At 38.3% G+C, this 17,514-nt stretch overlaps 1 protein-coding gene across 12 annotated transcripts in view; it reads left to right on the top strand.

The window, feature by feature from the left end:
• The window catches only part of MAST4 (microtubule associated serine/threonine kinase family member 4), a 618,443-nt gene that overhangs the window by 544,254 nt on the left and 56,675 nt on the right, over positions 1 to 17,514 (top strand). For all 12 annotated transcript variants that reach the window (XM_059878864.1, XM_024981445.2, XM_024981444.2 and 9 more), the window contains 5 exons: positions 5,083 to 5,240; positions 7,345 to 7,420; positions 9,294 to 9,503; positions 11,498 to 11,599; positions 14,295 to 14,427. In XM_059878864.1, the coding sequence (XP_059734847.1) occupies positions 5,083 to 5,240; positions 7,345 to 7,420; positions 9,294 to 9,503; positions 11,498 to 11,599; positions 14,295 to 14,427 (679 nt within the window). The remainder of the gene's footprint in view (positions 1 to 5,082; positions 5,241 to 7,344; positions 7,421 to 9,293; positions 9,504 to 11,497; positions 11,600 to 14,294; positions 14,428 to 17,514) is intronic.

Raw genomic sequence — 17,514 nt, 5'->3', positions numbered from 1 at the left:
TTTTGTCAAAATCTTTGGTTTATCGCAAAGGGGTATCTATGTTTCCCCTCCCCCATAAACCCCAGGACTGTGCTAAGCATATAGGTTCACACTTAATATCGGTGAATTGAAAAGAAGCTGTGATTAAATGTATACACTTTAATTGATATCACCAGTGCCTTATATTTTGTTTCCAGAGTTCCAGATGCAATGTAACATGGGTTTTCTAGAGCAAAATACTGGCCTGTTAAAATCTGTTGGATTACTTTTACCATCTTCTTATAATATTTTTTTGAGGAGCAATAATTTATTTTCCTATCCATTATTCCATTGTGTTGTGGTATGTGAGTTAATTGCCCATTTAGATCGTTTTTTGACACATCCTGACAACCTTGAATAGTTTCAGTGGCACTTTAGCCTCACATCCAGGAAAGGATATTCACAACTCCTGAGTGGCTTCAGTGGATAGAATTGTCACTAAATAATGGTAAACAAAGTCAGCCTTGTTTTTTTGTGTGTGTGTCAGTAAGTAGCATTGTTTATCATTAGCCCATGTTTTAGATCTTGAAAGCATTAGCTACCACAGTGTGAAAATGATTGCTGAAACTGACTGACCAGAAAGCAAAAAAGAATAAGAATTTTAAGTGGTATTCTTCCCTAGACTTGCGAGCATCTCCAGTTAGAAGCCAACCACCAGTAAGCAGAGTACTTCTCCCGTTCTCCTACATTCTCTCATTGAATCATCCCCATGCCTCAGATTTGTATCTTCTTTCTTGACTTCAAATCCTTTTTATTTTAACTATATCACCTTGCTTTGCCCTGCTGTCAAGTCTTATTATAGTTTGGATATAGAAGTTTCTCTTTTGCAAGAAAAACAGGGGAGCATGCAGGATCTTTCTTCTTTCTGTCTGTAGCTATTAAATCATATGTCATTTTTAAAAGTGAATCTAAAAAGCGAGGGTGAGCTACATAGACGTGGACCCCATTTGGTACAAACTTTAGAATATTTTTATAAACACTTATTATGTGCTAGGTCCTAGTCTCACTATTTATAGTGCATTGGCTCATTTAATTGTAAATGAAAAATTTGAAAAAAAATGAAAAAATATAAATTGTAAAATTTAATTGACTTGTTTAATTGTCTCATTTATTTGTAAAAACATACTTTATAATGTAGTTGCCATTGTTTTCATCATTTTATGGCTCAAAGCTCTGAGGCACAGAGAATGAACTGAGGGGCTGTGTACTAACCCCTGTGTTGTAGCAATAAGAATACAGTAAGCCTCTCAACCCTGGGCACCTGACTTTTTAAAAAAGGAATTCACAAGGTATTGCTTAAACCAAACTTGATAATTAATAAATCTGACCTGACCATCTGTCATGATGTCATTGCTGTCCCTGACTTACATATATGCCTGAAGAAGCAGCTTTCTGAGGCAATTTTTAGTCACACACATGTATTGTGTTTCTAACAGCTTCTACCCAGAGGTAAGGCAGCTTTTCTCTTAGGTGTTTATTTTATTGGAAAAGGTGGTATCATATAATTGTGGATCTTGTATTCCTCTTTTCCCCTTCAAAATCAAATTGTAACTTTCAAAATTACAGTCATTTTTGAAATGTATTTTTGAAAATACATTTGAAATAGATTTTTGAAATGTAGGTGCTCTAACAAGTTCAGTTATTTTTTTTCTCCTTATTGGCTATTGATAAAAACAATAATTGAAAATTTGAAATGCTGCTTCTCATTTTCTTCAGTTTCTTTATGTTCTTGCCCTTTAAATGTTAGGACAGAAAATTGTGCAAAGCTGCTCAGGAGTTGCATTTTTTTCTTTTCTAAGTCTAACCTGAATCACTTTTAGAATCTCATTTTCTGGGTTAACTGGTTGTGATTAAATTAATTAGAAATGATTTTGGGTATTTTTTAAATAAAAACACAGAATATATATGGATAAAATCACAAACACTTTGAAAATACAGCTTAAGTTTTAGATATTTGTTGTTAGCTGAGTTCCAAAGTTGCTAATGCTGAAATGTAAATACCATGTCCTTTGGGTATTATAGAAACCGCAAAATTCCCAAATGTTAAAATGCTTCATTCTGAAATTGAAAAGATTTGGTCATATGAAGTTAATCAGTCCTTCCTCAGGATATTTAGTATTGCTGCTTCTCTTAATTTCAAGTTTTGTAGTTAAAATTAATTTGAGAAACTTTTCCAAAGTAATATTCAGATTATAATTTTTAATTTTAAAATAAGTAATATGGAATTATAGCAGTCAGAAGACATCTCCCATATATTTCTCACAGATAAATTATTTTATGCTGGGGGAAAGAATAAAAATAAGAGTATAAATACTTATAAATATGAGGTCTGACTATAAAATAATATTACTTTGAGTGGAAAACTACACATACATACGAATACTGTCCTTTGCAAAATGCTTATCTTGGGAAACTAGTTTATTTGAATATCATTGCTCACAACATTTTGGGGAAACTCTTCTAATTGCCTTGAGAACTAGAAGCACAGTTCTTTTTGTAAATCTTCACTCTTTGAAAGTGGATTTGATTTATGATGTAGTCAGAAGTTATATATGCAAACTAGTTGGGTGATGAGACTTACTGGCACCACATTTAGAGAGCATGCTAGAAATATAAAGTCATGGGACTTAATATATTGAGGAATCCCAAACTAATTCTTGAAACTCTAGTAAAAGTGCTGTTCCAAGGATGTATTGACCAGCAGAGGTATCTTTTCAGGAAGCTTGTGAGGTCCTGGGGACAGCGCCTGCAGCCTCTGTCACAAGCTCGCCTCTGAGTCCCCGATCTTTGCTGGAACTGACTCCTGGACTGACCCTCTGTCGTCCATTAGTGACTCACTCAGGGGGCCCTGTTTGATACCTTTTGAATTCCCAGGCCGTTTGGAGAGCCTCCAGTTGTTCCCTGTTCCATAAACTCATCCGGTGTCACTCGGATAGCGTCGCCCTTTTCCCATTCACACCTCGTTTGTCCCAGCTGAGAGGAGGGACGCTGTCTCCCCAGAGAGGCCCTTTGCCTCTCACTTCTCTAATACTTTTCCCACCTCATCATTCATTCTAACATATCCCCATCAGTAAGCCCTGGGCACATTGCTGTGGAGTTCAGTCACATGGTTGTGTATATGGTATAACCACAAAATTTTCCTGTTGGAGTTAGCACCTGTAAACATTTTAGTACATTTGCTACAGCTATTTTTAACATAAACTTTTATTTTGATTAATAAATAAAATATTAAAGTGGAAATAAAGCCCTTCCTGCACAGGCCTTTTCTCTTCCCTCCTCAGAGGGAATCACTCCCTAAAGTCAGTGTGTCCTTCTCATGCAAGCACAGGTTCATAATGCCTTACTCTTTAAGTCTGGTGTGGTTCTGGAATTAATTTTCACATTTTACAAAGTTAACATGGTCCTCCCTGTACTGAACATAACAGCCCAGCCGCAACTGGGCCAGCAACTCAGAATCAAATACATTAATATTTCTGTGGCAAAGCTGAATTAACATTCACATCAACTGGATTAAATGCATATTTTAAATGACTTTCCATCAGTTCAATTGATGGTTTGCCACCAAAAAGTTATCACTGGGAATTTATGAATAGACATCTGGGTTTTTGAATCTTGGCTACATAATTGTGTACACTGATTTACCTTTGAAACATATATACAAATTCTTAATTCCGGTTTTCCGTTTGCTGATTTCATCATCTTTGCTTTTATGGCTGCTGCTTCTCTCCTGCTGGCATTGATTGTTCTTATTCTTTTACTGATGTCTTGAGTTGACTTTGTGCGTTTTGTTTCTTTTTTCATGGTGACAGTATTTAAGACTTGACTTGTGTTTTATGACTAGAGCTTTGGTTTACCTCAGATGTCTTTCTAGCAGTGTTCTCATTTTTATAGTTTATAAAATAATCTCATTACATTGTAAAAATACCTCTTTGTCTTAGTATGTACTTAGAAAGCATTTTATAATTTCAACGTGTAAGGATATTTTAAAGCTTTAGTCTATTAATTTCTAATCACTGCAGTGGAGTGGTGCAGTGTTTATGAAGTGTGCTCTTGATGTGGCAGTTCTTTTTAAATTAAAAAAAAAAAAACCTGCTTGAATGGAATATTCAAATGAGTGGTATCTTTCAAAATATGCTTATTCTACCTGTGTTTCCATTACTCAAATATTTCTCATTTCTTTTGTTAGAATCACTTAAAGAGTTTACCTCTCAATAAAAACAAATAAGCAATCACATTGTTTAATAGTTACATTTCTCAGACTGATTAAAAGCTGTGTTGTTTAGCCATTCTCCTTTTCAACCTTACTTCTCTCTAAGTGCTGAGTGATTTTCAAAGAGCACATCTAGGTTCAAGGGATTAAAAAAAAACTCAACACCACTGAAGCTGTTAAAAAAGAAAATAGCGTTAAGTCAGAACACAGAAAAAATTTCCAATTCCCAGTTTTTAAAACAATGGCATTAGTGAGACAAATATTTTCTTTTCCCATCCCCTTTTTACCCAGGACTTGTATCGATGATAATCGGATCAAAGGACAGCATGCTTTGTAAAGACAGATCTCATTGCCTTATTACTTTATGATTATACATCATAGAGTTCACTTACGAATATACATCATAGAATTAATTTTATGTTACTTACCCGAATTGCAAGTGTTAGAAGCGAGGACGTCACACTCAACTGAGAACTAATCTGTCATTTATTGCACCCAAATTCTTACTCCAGTTGTCACTTTCTTGCTCTAGTTTTGACTGGGTCCCGTCCATCTTCAGACCCTGGTTTTTCTTCAGAGAGTAAACAATTTTTGAGTTAATTGTAGACAACCGAGATAAAATATGGTAGCCATCTAGACCTCTGGAGACCACATCAAGGTATACATACCGTCCATGGGTCGGCAAAAAGTCAGACGCGACTGAGCGACTTCCCTTTCCACTTTCATTGCCATTATAACATGGAAAGGATGCAGTATAAAATGGTGATATAACAAAATTTAGTGCTGTGACCTAATATTCATTTAAAGCATTTCTCTTTGATGTAGTCATTAAACCTCACTTTGGTTTGTTGTAGTCATCCTGTTCCTCCCAGGAGAAGTTGCATCAGTTACCGTATCAACCGACACCAGATGAATTACACTTCTTATCAAAACATTTTTGTACCACTGAAAGCATCACCACAGAGAACAGATGCAGAAACACACCCATGCGCCCCCGTTCCCGAAGTTTGAGGTATGTAGACCTGATTGAAATTTTTTATTAGTTGGATAACCTCTTTTCAACCATTTCAGGGAAAGACTTTTGGTCCTCTAACTCATATATGTGTTAATTGGTTTATGAATTACTATAAATGTAGTGTGATTTTTTTTTTTTTTTTTTTTTGCATCTATGGTGATATAGTGAACTGCCTCTTACTATTTTTCTTTTAAATTCGTAACAAGTTACTAATTGCTGTGGTAACAGAAACCATAGTGCACTACAAGGACCTCCTGAGAAACTTCTAGCCATTTCAAGACCATCTAATTATGGTGTTACATCAATTAATATTTTACAAAGAAGCTTGGCTAAAAAGGAAGGGCAGCGTGTTCAGGTTCACATTTGGAATTCAGATTCCTTTTTACGAAAATCCACCCAGGCCTTGGGGTTTTCCTTCTCATCACAAGTCTTACTTTCTCCAGGATTATGAGCTAGCCATTAGGAATTTGTGTCCCTTGTATTTTGTCAAGCCAAATGTAGTCCATTTGACATTGAATAGGGCTGGTTTTATTTTGACCTCGTCTCAGAAAATAATAGACGTCACTGTTTCGTTCCTCTGGAGTGACTCTAACAGAGAGACAAAAATATTTATTAAGGAGTGCTTGGGAATTACACCTGTTGGGGGAAGGAGTGGGTAGTGGGATTGAGCAGAAGAGAAGTCCAGCCACAGTGCAGGCCTAACAGCCACAGCCAACTCCATAGGGAGTTCTGAGGATGACATGACCCATCAGAGCTGTCCCTCTGGACCAAATGACCCTTCCTTTCTATCTCCACTCAGTCCTGGGATGTAGTACCCTGGGAAGGACTTGGCCTTGGGTGAGGGGGCTCTGCATGCATGCCAAGTTGCTTCAGTGGTGTCTGACTCTTTGCAACCCCATGGACTATAGCCCACTAGGCTCCTCTGTCCATGGAACTCTCCAGGTCAGAATACTGGGGTGGGTAGCCATTCCCTTCTTCTGGGGACCTTCCTGACCCAGGGATTGAACCTGTCTGCTGTGGCTCCTGCCTTGCAGGTGGATTCTTTACCATGGAGCCACAGGGGAAGCCTGAGGGGACTCTGCATCTGAGGCCATGTCCAAGGGGTCTGACAGCTGAAGGCTTCTACAGCCCCAGCAGCTGGGACAACAGGTCCTTCTCTGCAGGGGGAGCAGGTAGTCCATCTCTGGGTCCTCCAGAATATGAGATCTCCATGGTGTATAGAACTGGCCTGCATTGATAGGAGGGTTTATTATGAAACCTAGTTTCTCAGGTATTCAGTTGAACATCAGTTTGCTGAGAAGGGTTGTAGCCACATGATGTAATCATGTTAGATTATTTTGAGATACGGAATAAAATGTTATGAATTCATTTAGAGCCATTGTATTTTACCACATGGGTGCCATTTTTGGTATTATGAAAGGAGTTCACAGGATAGCTAGTGCAAGCAGCTATATCTTCTCAGGAATACATAAGGTCACACTGCAGTTGCCCAACCATGTTGGCACTAGGAAGGAGCAGGAGCCTACTATTGAAATAAAAAGAAAACCTCAGAGTTGGGTGCCTCTGTTTGATACTGCACACGGTGCCTGCCTCAGCATCCCAACCCCAGCTAGAAAATGGATTTCGGTGGTGACACCTGTGCTGTGGAAAACTCTCAAATCTCTTCAGTGGTACGTGGCAGAGCGCAGGTGTATGATAACAGTGTGAAATTAGACAGTGCAGCATGTCCTGGACATTGCTGTTTGTACTCTCTTATATCCCAGTTCATTCAGTGGTTTCTGGAACCACACAAGTACACGCTACATACAAAATGTAATTGCAATTTAAGAATGTTTTATGAACTTTTATATTGCACCTATAGTGAATTTTCAGCATTCTACTTCTGGAGCTTTCTTTTTGAATGGTATTCAGGGCTTCTCTGTTTGTGAGTATGTGTGTGTGTGTGTGCGTGCTAATGACTGATTTTGTAGTTTATTACCTAATATACTTTTCTTACAAAGGCTGCATAGTACTTTTGTTGCAACCCATTGTTTATAAATAAAAAACTTATTTTCATTTCATGCTGTGGCAAGTTTAAAAGGGTAATTTGCTTTGCTTGCAGCCCTGGACGTTCTCCCGCCTGCTGTGACCATGAAATAATTATGATGAACCATGTCTACAAAGAAAGGTTCCCAAAGGTAATGAATTGAATTGAAGATGTCTAGCATCTAAACGTTGTAAGGTGGTTTTGTTGAGGGAAGTAATGGTCTGGTCCAGTCATGACTTGCATAAAATAGCACTGTAACCTTCTTTAGAAAGGTAACATCACTAAGCATTTTTAAAAGCTGCTGAGAATTAGCCACACAGTCTGTGGACTGAAATGGCTGTAAAGTAAATCCCATTGGTTCACCTGCCCAGTGTTACGAGTTGGAGGTGGGGTTGCTGGTGAGATGCTCCATGCGCGTCTGCTTTGAAAGGCCGCTAGACTCTGGGGCTCCCCCTGGGGCTCCTTCTGCCCGTTCTGGGCCTGCTGCCGTTTGGTCCAGCAGAGACTGTTCCGCTTCCTCAGAAGCCTGGAGATCGGTCTATGTCACAAAAGTCTTTTACTTTTTTCACCTAATTTTTTCTTTTCTGTGGCTTCCAATCTCTTCAGCAATTATAAGTCTAATCCTCTTTATTCAGAAGGAGAGTCCAGTTGCAGTGTTCCCCATTAGACAGGCCAGTAGAATTTGGACTGAACCAGAGAGCCTTTGGAGATGGGTTGATGCCAGTTGCCCCGGCTGCAAAGAGCTGCTGTCTGCCGTCCCCATCACCTAGTCCCCATGGCTTTTCCACCAGCGTGTTTCTACGCATTTGGGAGAAACAGTCGCTCCATTCTGTCCCCGTTCCTCCCTTTATCACCTCTGTAACCCTAGGCAAGAGAGCAAAAGGAAATCCTCGGCTTCATAAATCAGGAGTAGAGTACTTATTATTTGTAATGAACCCAACATTGATGTCATTGATTACGGTCGTTTCGGCCATTTATCACATGTCACTTGCTCACCAGGGAAACAGATCCTGACTTTACCAGTGAATACTGGTTAGGGTTTTAGAAAGGAACAGGAGACAGAGGGAATCTCCCAGGATATACAGTAAATGCAAGCAAGGAATATTGATTAGGCAATCGGGGATCCCACAGAATGAAATAAAAACTGAGAAGGAAATTTTAGACTTATGTTGTCAAGGGAATCCCTTTGACCTTTGTGCCCAAGATGTAGCTTTTTGAGGAAAGGATACTGATGGTATGAGATGCTTGTTCCTGGTACATTAAAATACAGCCAAGAGAGCAAACTGTTGGCCCGTCCTGTGGAATTCTAACTTCAGTTCTGATTTTTGAATAGGTAAAAACAGAGCTGTAAGTATTTGATATTTTCAGCGAACTATCTGAAAGAGCCCAAGATCTGAAATGACAGCACAGCAATTCACAGATACTGAGTTATTTGGAGAAGCTTACATGGACCATTTTACATTTGATAAGGCATAGAAAATAAGTAATTATCACCCTGGGAGATTCAGTTTCTCATATATACCTCTTTTTCCACTTGGTGAGGTTTATTCTTCCTCTTCTTTTTTTTTTTTCAAATAGACTTTATATTTTTAAGGCAGTTTTAGATTCATGGCAAAGTTGAACAAAAAGTATGGAGAGTTCCCAAATGCTCCCCGACCCCATACATACACAACCCTCTCTTATCAACAACCCCCTACACACACCCCTGGTCCCAGAGTGGTCCATTTGTTACCACTGACAAACCAATACTGACGCATTGTAATCACCCAAAGTCCATAGTTTACATTAGGGTTCACTCCTGCATTGTATACTCTGTGGGTTTTGACACAAGTATAATGACATATATGTATGTGGCATTTTATAGTATCATACAGAAGTGAGGCTTCTTTTAAATTTAATTTCTAGAATTCTATTTGATAACTTGTAGAGGTCTCCAAAAATCCTAGATAAATGTGATGATTGTGCTGTTTACCTATTTGTGTTTCCTTGTATTATGTCTGTGTGTGCATGTCTTCTGAGAACAGGCTACAGCTCAGATGGAAGAGCGCCTAAAGGAGATCATCACCAGCTACTCTCCAGACCACGTTCTCCCCCTTGCAGATGGAGTGCTCAGCTTCACTCACCATCAGATTATCGAACTGGCTCGCGATTGTTTGGATAAATCCCACCAGGGTCTCATCACCTCACGATACTTCCTTGAATTACAGCACAAATTAGATAAGTTACTACAGGAGGTATGGACCTTATAAAGTTTTTTGATTTGTTTTGCTTTTACCCAGAAAAAAGACAAATTTTATGAGTGCATCTGCCTAACAAGTTTCAACCATGAGATGGAGTTCATGTTACAGAGAAGTAAAGAAGAAGAAAAAAATTGATTGCTACTTGCTATAAATTGATTCCAGTCAACATTTAGAGTAATAGAAAGTTAATGTAATAACGTTTACAGGAACCTTGGGACCCACAATCTATGGCTGTTGGAGAAGTGGATTGTGAAGGATTCTGAAGCAGTGATTTTTTTCCCCCTCTTTAACCATAAAGTTATAAATTGCCTGAATATATGTGCATTATTTGATGATGCTATCTAGTTCTAATATCTGGAAAAGCTAAATGGAAAATTGCTGGCTTCTTTCAGGCCATGTGTCCTATTAATTAACCTGCATGTGGTATAGGGTAGTAAATGGCAACTTACATTTTCATTGGTGTCAATATTTCTTCTAACAAAATATTCAATTTCTAAAACGACAGATAAACACAGGCCCCTTCCAGGCCTAACACTTGCATGCCTAGCTCCTGATAACACCCAAGACAGGAAGGGAGTGTGCATGGTGGGATGGAATTAGCGCATAATATTGCTGTCCTGATTTAAATTGATCATCCCCAGCCTGCAAGTAAAACCTGTTTAGCCTGTATATTTGGATATATTGTATTTTTGTATCCCATTGGCATACATTATGCCCATGTAAATAAAACCGTAGGTGGTTTTCTCTAAGGATGATTATGTAAATAATTGCATGGAACTGAATGAAAATATTGGCACCCTAGTTTTCTAGGAATCCATCTGTCCTTGCTCATACTGAATTCAGTTGTGGCAAGATGAGACAGTCCTCTCTGACAAGCAGCCGCTGTTTTTCTTCCCTTTCCCATCTAAACCTCCCAACAGAGTTCTGTGCTGTGTCCCCATTTCTCACATTTCAACCTTTGTAGCCCACAAAGGCAGTTTTTCTCAGACTATCTTTGTGTGAACACTGTATTCTGGAGTTTTATTGTCAGTTTCCAATGTGTCATAGACCAATTCTACTATAAATTACAATAAAAATTTTTTACCTCTGTGAGATATTTTTTCCTTAATTTCTCAGTTCTGTATCAGGATATCATTATAATTAGCAGTTAAGTTCTGTGGTTCATTCCTTATAGGCATTCTCTGTGAAGGCTTGAATCCATAGCCAAAGCTATTTACATTGAAATACCCCACTTAATTTTGTTTCTATATGATAGACTTGGAAAGCCGTTTCATGGCAATTAGAAAAAATCTTAGGGTTTCAAAAAATCATCTGAATGCACCATATAATAGATTAACTGTTGACTTTTAGAGAAATTTTTCTCTTGGGCAGAGGAGTATATATACGTGTAACATAAAGAGCATCATCAGGATCTATAGTTATAGTTGCCAGTTGGTTGTCTTTAAATACATTTTATTTTATAATCATTCCCCAGTGGTCATTTTCTTTGTTTTTTTCTTTTAAATGTTAACTGTTCTGTTTTGCTTGTATATAGTTTCTCTACCTACATTTTGGAAAGTTGCCTTTGATTTAATTATTCACCTAACATTTGACGTAAGCAGCATACAGCTTCTCCAGTTATATCTGGAAAATCAAGGTTCCTCATCAACTATCCACTCTGCTTGTATCATGTACTTCATGTGTCATAAACCTTTAATGTCTCCTTCATTCATGGCTCACATTAAGGGCCCTAATGTTTGATTTTTAACGCAGAGAATAAATCAACGTTTTGCAATTAAAATGTAGCTAATGGAGCCATTTTGTAGATCTAGACGTTTAGTAGTGTCCGTTTATGTAGAGATAATGTCTGCTTATCAATCTTTTAGAAGTATTTTCTAAGTCACTTAGTTTTTGAATATTTTCAGTTATCTAATTAGCACGCTTTGCTGATTTTCTTTCCCATTTAATGGAGCAACTGTCTCATCATTCTTTTCATTGCTTCCTCATAGGCTCACAATCGTTCAGAAAGTGGAGAGCTGGCATTTATTAAACAACTAGTTCGAAAGATCCTGATTGTTATTGCCCGCCCTGCTCGCTTATTAGAGTGCCTGGTGAGTTGTCCCTCGAGGTGACTTTGTTATTTATTGTTAACTGTGGGAAAGCAGGGACTACCTGAAAGCTCCAGTTGAATTTGGCTTCAGAGACAGAGCTAAATGGAAAGAGTCAAGAAAGAGGAAGTGAAGTCACTCAGTCTTTGAGAGTGAAGTGACACACCACTCTTTGAGACCCCATGGACTGTAGCCTGCCAGGCTCCTCCTTCCATGGATTTTCTAGGCAAGAATACTGGAGTGGGTTGCCACTTCCTTCTCCAGGGGATATTCCAAACCCAGGGATCAAACCCAGGTCTCCCACATTGCAGGCAGATTCTTTACAGTCTAAAGCCACCAGAGAAGCCCAAGAAAGGGTCAAGAGGAACAGCAACTCATGAATGTTGATGACAGCCTCTGTGCTTTCCTTCCCTGGTTTTCGGTAAAATTCTAGGACTTGTGTTGCATTAAGAGATGGTTGTTATCACATTCTGGTCAAACCTAAAAAACTGATCATGAAATAATGCATTTGACTTTATCTCAGCATAATTTCTGTGTTTGGGCTCATTCAAGACATTCACTGTGACTCACTTTTCTGGGGATGCCAAGGTGCAGAGAAAGGGAAATCAGAGCTAGGATAAATGGTAACCTATGGTTATAACTCTTACTTTTGAAGTGTTTCATGTTTGAAATAAGGGCTTAGCAGCAGCCCATTTGGAGAATACAGTAGGGCCTTATCCAGACCTCAATGAATGAGACTTTCCACAATTAGTTTGTTTTATCAATTATACTTTCTTTAGTCAGTGACTATTTTCCTGTTTGAAAATCTTTATTTTATGTTGTTTTATTGAAATGTCAGTCAACACTGTGAACAAAGATGAGGGTTCAAATAAAAGAATAGTTTCATGGGGCTTCAAGTAGTATCAAAACTCACTTTTAAGTTCACAAGGTTGGAATATTGATATTTATAACATTGTGTACAATACAGCTTTTCAGAATTTTACATGTACACACATATACATACTGGGTGATATTAGTTTGGTTTTATTCTTATTGTAATTAAGATTTGTGGGTTTTTTATACCAGTGAAAGTTTGCAGCCTCATAAACTTATACCAGCGCATAGTGAGATGTGGTAGAGGCTAAGTCTAGAGGAGAAAGGTAGGCGTATGGTGGAGGAAGTCTTTCCATCAATGCAGGGACTCTTAGACTCCTAGACTCAAAAGCACCACTCAGCACTGGAGCGTCTCTGGAAGAATAAAGGGAAAGCAAACTACTCCGATGCCTCTGGGAGGAGGGAGCCATGTGACTGCCAGATACCCGCACAAGGAAGACTGGTTTTTTCCCTGCTCTTTGTGCTGTACCTTTTGAATTATGCACCACAGCCTTGTACTTCCTGCAGTTGTTCAGTTTGGGGGAAATACCGTTTAGCATTGAAATCTGCTTCTCTGGACAGCAGCAGACATGCAAAGAGAGATGTTGGTTTAAAGAGGAAATGACTTTTTTTACAGGAATCAATCTTAATCAGAAGAGAAGCTGTAAAGGTCCATGTAGCCTATCAAAGATAGAAACAAGTGAGCTGCTTTTTGAGCTGTTTAAAGCTCAGATGAAACTGGAGTTTGAGAATTTTAGGGACTACTTCTCCCAGCCATTCATCTTAGGCCTGTAGTTCCAATCTTGCCTTGCCTCTGGTCTTAGGTTTCTGTAAAGGGTACTGACGGAGAAGGCAATGGCACCCCACTCCAGTACTTTTGCCTAGAAAATCCCATGGACGGAGGAGCCTGGTGGGCTGCAGTCCATGGGGTGGCTAGAGTCGGACACGACTGAGCGACTTCACTTTCACTTTTCACTTTCATGCATTGGAGAAGGAAATGGCAACCCACTCCATTGTTCTTGCCTGGAGAATCCCAGGGACGGGGGAGCCTCGTGGGCTGCCGTCTATGGGGTCGCACAGAGTCGGACACGACTGAAGCGACTTAGCAGCAGCAGCAGCAGCAGCAAAGGGTACTGAGTTTGGACTTTGTTTGGCTTTACTCCATTTGCAGCGTGCTTTTTCATTTAGAGGCAGCAGCCAGCCAAAGGTAAACTACTTAAGAGAATATTACCAAGTTTTTACACAGAGGTAACTGGAAGTACAAGTTTTGTAATTTTCTTTCTTAACGTTCATATCATGTGAATATTAATGGCATAATTTTAGAGTTCCATGATAGAAGTGGTAATTTTGAGATTTTTCTTTCTAATATTTTTGGACACCTCTACACTAAAGGAGTTTCCTTCAAAACTTTTCAGAAAAATGCATTCTCATATTGCTTCTTCTTAGGTTCTTTGTGCAGCGAGAGAAACTGAATCTCTTTGGAGGAGATTCATGGATTTTTAAAGCTTTTCTAAAATGGCACAATTAAAAATTCAGACCTGTTCATTTTTAGTAGGATAGATAGCTTAAGTGGAGCCTGGTACCTTCAAAGTCACATTACAAGGAAATTGGAAATGGAAATTATCTTTAGGTTACCAAGTATTTAAATGTCTTAGAATATGATTAGTCTTTGAATATAACCTGAAAATTATATGCTTTTTAAATGAAGTAATCCTTTTGCCTTCTTTCAGTATAAATAACTTACAACCATATGTATCCAGCAATTTCACTGTGAATGGGGTTTATGTAATAAAAATTAGACAATTTTGGCTCAAAGAAGCATACATCTGTGTTTGTCTTCTGTTAGGAATTTGATCCTGAAGAATTTTACTACCTATTGGAAGCAGCAGAAGGCCATGCCAAAGAAGGACAGGGTATTAAAACTGACATTCCCAGGTACATCATTAGCCAGCTTGGCCTCAATAAAGATCCTCTGGAAGGTGAGTAGTACCTGGTTGGGTTGACCTTTTACCTGCTTATGCATCAGGGCCTCATTGATGGCCTCATTAGTGGCAAATCTTTCCTTTTTCTTCATGTTTTGGCTCTATCTGGTGAAAAGGCCAAATCTGGGGGCCAATTGTGATCCAAAGGAAAGAGCTCTAAATCGAATTTTGGGTTTACCTAAAGTGGGGAAGAGACCTTGAAATCCTGAAGGCTTCTCAGCCTGAAACTTATTTCCAGGAAGGGTTAGATTTCCATCTTCTTTGGGTGTTTTTTCTCCTGCAAAGCACTACTTGATTCTTCTCAGGGGTGCACATTTTTTAAATGTTGATAAAGAAATTAATTACATTTATTTTAAAAGTGACATTTCACTGTGAGGAGTAAGGTAACTAATCACTGGTGATTAACTTTAAGTAAGGTGCAATGTTCATAAATCTATTTTTACTTGTTTCAGAAAAGTATGAAAAATAGTAATATATATATTATTATATATATACTGGGGAGCCAGTTGGAGAGAGAAGGCTTTCTAGAACTTAAGTAAGGATTTCTGCTTGATTAAAAAAAAGAAAGTCTACTGCTATTAAATACAGAGAAGGGGAAGCACCCTGTTAGTGGGTTTGTTTTTTTTTTTTTTTTTCCAAATCTGATACTGGAAAACCACCCCTGTCACCACCTGTTCCTGTTCATTATTGTTTGGGATTGTCATTTAAAACGCTTAGGTTATATACTGCCTGAAAAGACTCAAAAACAATCATAGACTCCTTTATTCAAAATTGTCTTCCTGGTTCATTAAATTGATTTTGCAAACAGTGTTTATCTTGCTAAATTGTTTGTGATGATGCTAACTGTTGGCACAGATATGTTCCCATCTACAGCCTGGGAACCTGCTGCTCTCTGCCTGCTCTCCTATTTCCCCCACTTTGTCTGCTCTTATGGCCATCGAATCTTTGCTTCCAGTGAAATGATGCATGCATTACGGGGAGATAATGCCAGATAAATTTATACTGTACTGAAAGCAATACCACAACAGATTTATCACTTATCGGAGACTGGTGGCTGCTTTTCTGAAAAGTTCCCTGGGGAGAGATTTTTCCCCACGGCTTTTAAATTACCATCTTTACCTTTTTGAATCATGAGTCTTCAGAAATGGTTTAAATCAATGAAATAAAAAGGGCAGATGTTTAATGGTATTTAGATGAGTTTTAAAAATCTCTTCAGGCATTACAAAATGATGCCTTAGCTTCCTGCTTCAAAAGCTGACTCTTGGTTCCGTTCCATTACTACCCACTGCTTACAAATAATATGTATTTCCCAGATAATAGTTATTTAGCAGCAACTCTGTTTAAAACAGAACCATCTTTTAATTTGTTTTTTTATGAAAATAATTGGAGTGGGGGAGGCTGTCAAAGTGTATTATAGTGAGTCTTCACGCTCGTAGAGTTGAGGTTGTGTCAGCCCTTGAATTGTAGACCGAGTGAGCTCTTCACAGTTTTCTTACCTGGCGGGAAATATCGCTGTAGACTGAACCTTTGGTAGGGGAATAATCTGAGGCCATTTATATACCTTTATAGTCTTAAAAAAATGTTTAACACTGATTTTTGACAAGTTTCATGTTTAGTTATACAAATTTATCACTAGGAGTTGTGTTTTTAACTTTTTAATTTTCTGGATTCAGATCCAAGGATAATTTTTAATCTGTCTGCCATAGCACTTAAAACATGATTATTGCAAACTCTGATCTACGTATGTTTGCCTTCTTGTCATCCTGGACACTGGCAGACCTGAAGCTTGGCTTGTAAGGGTTAGGAGTGAGGGTCTGGTGTGGGACTGCCCAGAGTGTCAGCGCTGTAGGTGGATCACCCTGATCTCACTGTGAGAGCGTCCTCGTGCCTCAGTGCTTTCCCGAAAACCTGAATAATGGCGCCTCTTCATACGGTTGTTTTAGGGTTATATGAGTTCACCTCTGCACCCAAGATGTATAATAATGCTTAATAAGCTGCTGTTGCTGTTTTGGGGCTTCCCTGGTGACTCAGACGGTAAAGAATCTGCCTGCAGTGCGGGAGACCCAGGTTCGATCCCTGGGTTGGGAAGATCCCCTGGAGAAGGGAATGGCTACTCACTCCAGTATTCTTGCCTGGAGAATTCCATGGATAGAGAAGCCTGGCGGTGTACAGTTTGTAGGATTGCAGACAGTCAGACATGACACACAAATGCATACTTTGAGCCTCTCCAACTGAATACATTATAATTTAACTCCTAGTCCATAAATTCACAGTGCTAGTCACATAGGATGTTGACTCATTTGAATGACACGAAGAAAGCACACAGTTTTCACTGAGCTCATTTTTAATTCCTGGATTTCCTCTATAAGTAACCTGGTATAGTGTCAATCTCCAGTTATTTTAATTTCTGGAGTTAATTTTTCTCTAAAGGCAACACTCTAGTGTTGCTTTGCTTCATATCTTTTATGTGTAATCTCTCCCAAGAAAAGGATGATTATATTTATAAGAACATGAATACATGAAATACTGAGAGCATAAGAAATAATATTAGATACACACAAAAATATGTAACTAAATATTATAACTTCTTATTACACTTGTTTGATTTTTTAAAATTAGAAAATTCAAATTATTTGTGATCCTACCACTTAGAGATAACCCCCTATCAAAGTTTTGAAGAAAATTCTTTCATGTTCTTTTTTTTTAATAAAATGTGTTTCATTTTTTTTTTCTTAAGTATAAAAATCAAAACAAACCATAAAATGAGTTAGGTTTTCTCATTTACTTATATAAACTCAGGGATGCATTCCAGTATTGGTTGAACAATTAAATTCTTTGTCTCTTAACTAGACCACTAGGGTAGACTTTAGACTGGTGTCAAGCATGTGGCATCCAGCCCAGAACTGACTACTTTACATGATATAATTAATAGTAATAAATAACAATCAACATTCAATAAGCACTCAATTTTTGTTAGTTAACATGCTAAGAGCTTTACATGCATATCACTTGTCATACTCATAAAAAACTGAGATAAACAGCATTGTTTCCATCCTACAGAGAAAGAGCCCAAGGTTAAAAACT

Source organism: Bos taurus, chromosome 20 (genome assembly GCF_002263795.3).
Source record: "Bos taurus isolate L1 Dominette 01449 registration number 42190680 breed Hereford chromosome 20, ARS-UCD2.0, whole genome shotgun sequence".
Classification (NCBI taxonomy): domain Eukaryota; kingdom Metazoa; phylum Chordata; class Mammalia; order Artiodactyla; family Bovidae; genus Bos; species Bos taurus.
Note: the sequence above shows the minus strand (reverse complement) of the source record. Positions and strands in the feature narration are given on the sequence as shown.